Source organism: Quercus lobata, chromosome 12, assembly GCF_001633185.2.
Source record: "Quercus lobata isolate SW786 chromosome 12, ValleyOak3.0 Primary Assembly, whole genome shotgun sequence".
Classification (NCBI taxonomy): Eukaryota; Viridiplantae; Streptophyta; class Magnoliopsida; order Fagales; family Fagaceae; genus Quercus; species Quercus lobata.
Window position 1 is genome coordinate 29,774,343 of NC_044915.1, and position 3,201 is coordinate 29,777,543.

The 3,201-nt window shown below is 32.7% G+C and overlaps 1 protein-coding gene across 1 annotated transcript in view; it reads right to left on the reverse strand.

The window, feature by feature from the left end:
- Window positions 1-1,667: 1,667 nt before the first annotated feature.
- Window positions 1,668-3,201, reverse strand: part of LOC115970513 (cysteine-rich receptor-like protein kinase 10) — a 7,188-nt gene continuing 5,654 nt past the window's right edge. Inside the window, exons 4-7 of the mRNA XM_031090139.1 lie at window positions 2,979-3,189; window positions 2,447-2,683; window positions 2,044-2,195; window positions 1,668-1,946 (exon numbers count right to left, since the gene is read on the reverse strand). Coding sequence (XP_030945999.1) covers window positions 1,668-1,946; window positions 2,044-2,195; window positions 2,447-2,683; window positions 2,979-3,189 — 879 coding nt within the window. The remainder of the gene's footprint in view (window positions 1,947-2,043; window positions 2,196-2,446; window positions 2,684-2,978; window positions 3,190-3,201) is intronic.

Consider the following 3,201-nt stretch of genomic DNA (forward strand, 5'->3'; position numbering starts at 1 on the left):
GTCAAAATGTAGGGACCAAATTGACCATGACACTAAAATGTAGGGATCAAATCAGTATTTTCGCCAAAAAACAAATATAACTTTCCTTTAGTTATTAGGAGGACGAAAAGGATAGTTTATATTTGTTTACTATTATGCCATTTTGTATAATATTACATATAAGGAGTGATATTTTCTTTATTATATAAGGAAAAATTGTAAACAATCAATTTAGTAAAAGGGAATCACACCATATAAAAGCAGAAGAATCACATATATTATATTGTTTCATTTTCTCTATTCATTTATTTTATATAATAAGAGAAAAAATTGACTAAAAGAATTATTTAAAATTACACCATATTAATCATTTGAGAGATATGGGACAATATCGTAAATTTGTCTTGTTTTTCTTAGCAAGGGAAGTTTTCATCTCTGTGTTCTCTCCGTTTAGGAGGGAATATATTTAGCGGGGTCGAAGGATAAAAGACTCCCTGCCCCTCTTTCTTTCTAGTGAGTTTTCTTGTCTACCAAACAAAAAGAAAATGATAATCACTATATTATTTCACTTCTCAGTTTTCAGCATCTCCGTTTTTCACCCAAAGCAAATAGACCCATTGTGATTTAAATTTTGTTATCGGCTTGAGCCTAACCCACTACCTAGAGTTAAAAGAGGAAGAATGAGAAGTGAAATATATATATATATATATATATATATATATATCAATAATGAGAAGTGAAGAATAAGATTGGACCGAGATTGTGCTACTCTTGAATGGAGGGAGTTGTCTCAGAACTATCGATAGCACGAGCATTGGCAACCTGCCAGCGGAGATTTGTTGAAAATCTTTACCTCGTTGCGCTTTGTTGCTGTAAAATGTTTTATACAAAATATTTTCAGCATTTTACCATGTTTGTTTCATTATAAATTTTGGTCAAACTTAAAACTGATTTTTGTTAAGCATAAAATCTTCTGTAAAATGTTATAAAATATTTGGTGTTGAGGGAATCTATCCAAACAAACGTAGGGGTCATCAGGCCTTAAAATATCAGTGAATAGCAAGCCACTGTCATACTACGTCAAACCACCAAGGCCATGGTAATACAATTAACTAGGCATGTTCTTAGCAATTCAAAATTGGAAGTACAACTTGGTCTTCTGAATATCTTTCTTATCTGTTATATCATTTATGCATATTAAATTGCAAACTTCTTACAGATCGTGTGATACAGAACATGGTAGGAAAATAGAGATAAAAGAAGAACAAAAGAAACAACAGTACAAATCGTAGGCTTTACCACCTAGAATCTGCAAACCCTAGGCATCACCACCTAGGGGCATTTAACATCACCACTAAACACAACAAAATAGGAGACATTCTCAAATCATCATAAAATTCTTATTCAAAATCATCTCCATTCACCATTACAGGCGTACCAATTAAATATGTTTTAGAGATTATACTAATATGCAAAACATCTAATCAAATCCCTTAAAACCCTCAATATTAAAACCAAATTCAAATTTTAAAAACGAAAATTTTAATTTTAATTTCAAAAATAAAATATTAGATAATTCTAATGCTCCCTGCATCATCGTGAAGTCTCAGAGCTTTAAACAACGGTCTTACGCAACTCAACGTTCAAGCTTCTATGACTAATGAACAGACTAATTCAAGTGAAGCCCTTTATCGAGTGTATACTTCAGTAATGGATGCCTCATTGATAGACAATGGCATGTTTCGCTCTGTTCGGAGATATGCTGGATTTTGAGGTGATGGCAGAGTAATAGAGTAACTGTTTAGCATGAGGACTATTGAAGCCATTGTGGGCCTGTCAGCTGGATTTTCTTGTACACATAATAAGCCAATTTGAAGACATCTAATCACTTCATTTCTCGAGTAAGAACCTCCCAAAGTTGGATCCAAAAATTCCAGTAGTGTTCCGTCCTCGCAATGTTTCCAAGCCTACGCCAATTGGTAAGGTAATGTTAGAAAGTTACACTCTTTACTCTCAATTGGATATGATGAAATTTGCAAAAACATGAGATCTATTCATACTCACAAAGCTCAAAAGGTCTGGTGGACCATCTGATTGATAAAAAGAATTGATTTTCTTGCCACTTAAAATCACTAAAATTAATATACCAAAGCTATACACATCAGATTTCGCCGAGAATTGTCCATACATAACATATTCTGGAGACATATAACCATTGCAAAACAACACATCGATACCACATTAATATTGATAAAAAGAAAGTAATTAGATATGCTATTGCAATTATGTAAACAATGTTATTCGTGTAGTACAGCTTATAACATTACTCCATGAATACATGCAAGCTGTAGCGACAGAAGTTTGGAGTAACTATGCAAAATCTAAATTATTTGATTTTTTTTTCCTCAACTTCTTTGCCTTATAAGTATATTATTTGTAGGATGATGAAATGAATTTAGAACTTACAATGTACCAGCAACCCTACTAGTGTTTGCCTGCGTTTGGTCAACAGCAAAAATCTTTGCCATTCCAAAATCTGAAATCTTTGGATTCATGTTCTCGTCTAATAAAACATTACTAGCTTTAAGATCATGATGTATAATTTTAAGTCGTGAATCTTCATGAAGATAAAGCATTCCTCGAGCAATCCCACCAATAATCTTGTAACGTTTTGACCAATCTAGTTTTCCATGCCTTTCAGGTTCTACACATTCATAAAAATTCCATATTCTAATTAGAATAATCGATTAAATTCACATACACATTCAACTAAATCAATTAACTTCAGAATTTTTTTTTTTTTGAAAACAATATATAGAAAAGAAATTTATTCCTTTCATCTCTTGTATGTCACACAAGACCATGATGAATTTCTAAATAGCTAAGTAAACTGCAAGCTAGACCCTTATTGAATGGATTTGGCCCTCCCTTTGAGGTTAAAACTTAATCTCACATTTCCTAAGACAATAAAAATAAAAATATGATTGCAAGGAACACACCATATAGAAAGTAGTCAAGGCTTTTGTTGGGCACAAATTCGTAGACAAGTATCTTTTCTTCTCCTTCCAAACAAAATCCCAAATGCCGTACAAGATTTCTGTGTTGAAGCTTGGCTACCAATACAACCTCATTTTTAAATTCTCCTGCACCTTGTCTAGAGCTTCGTGATAACCTCTTTACAGCTATCTCTTGTCTATTTGCAAGTATGCCCTGAAAATATAC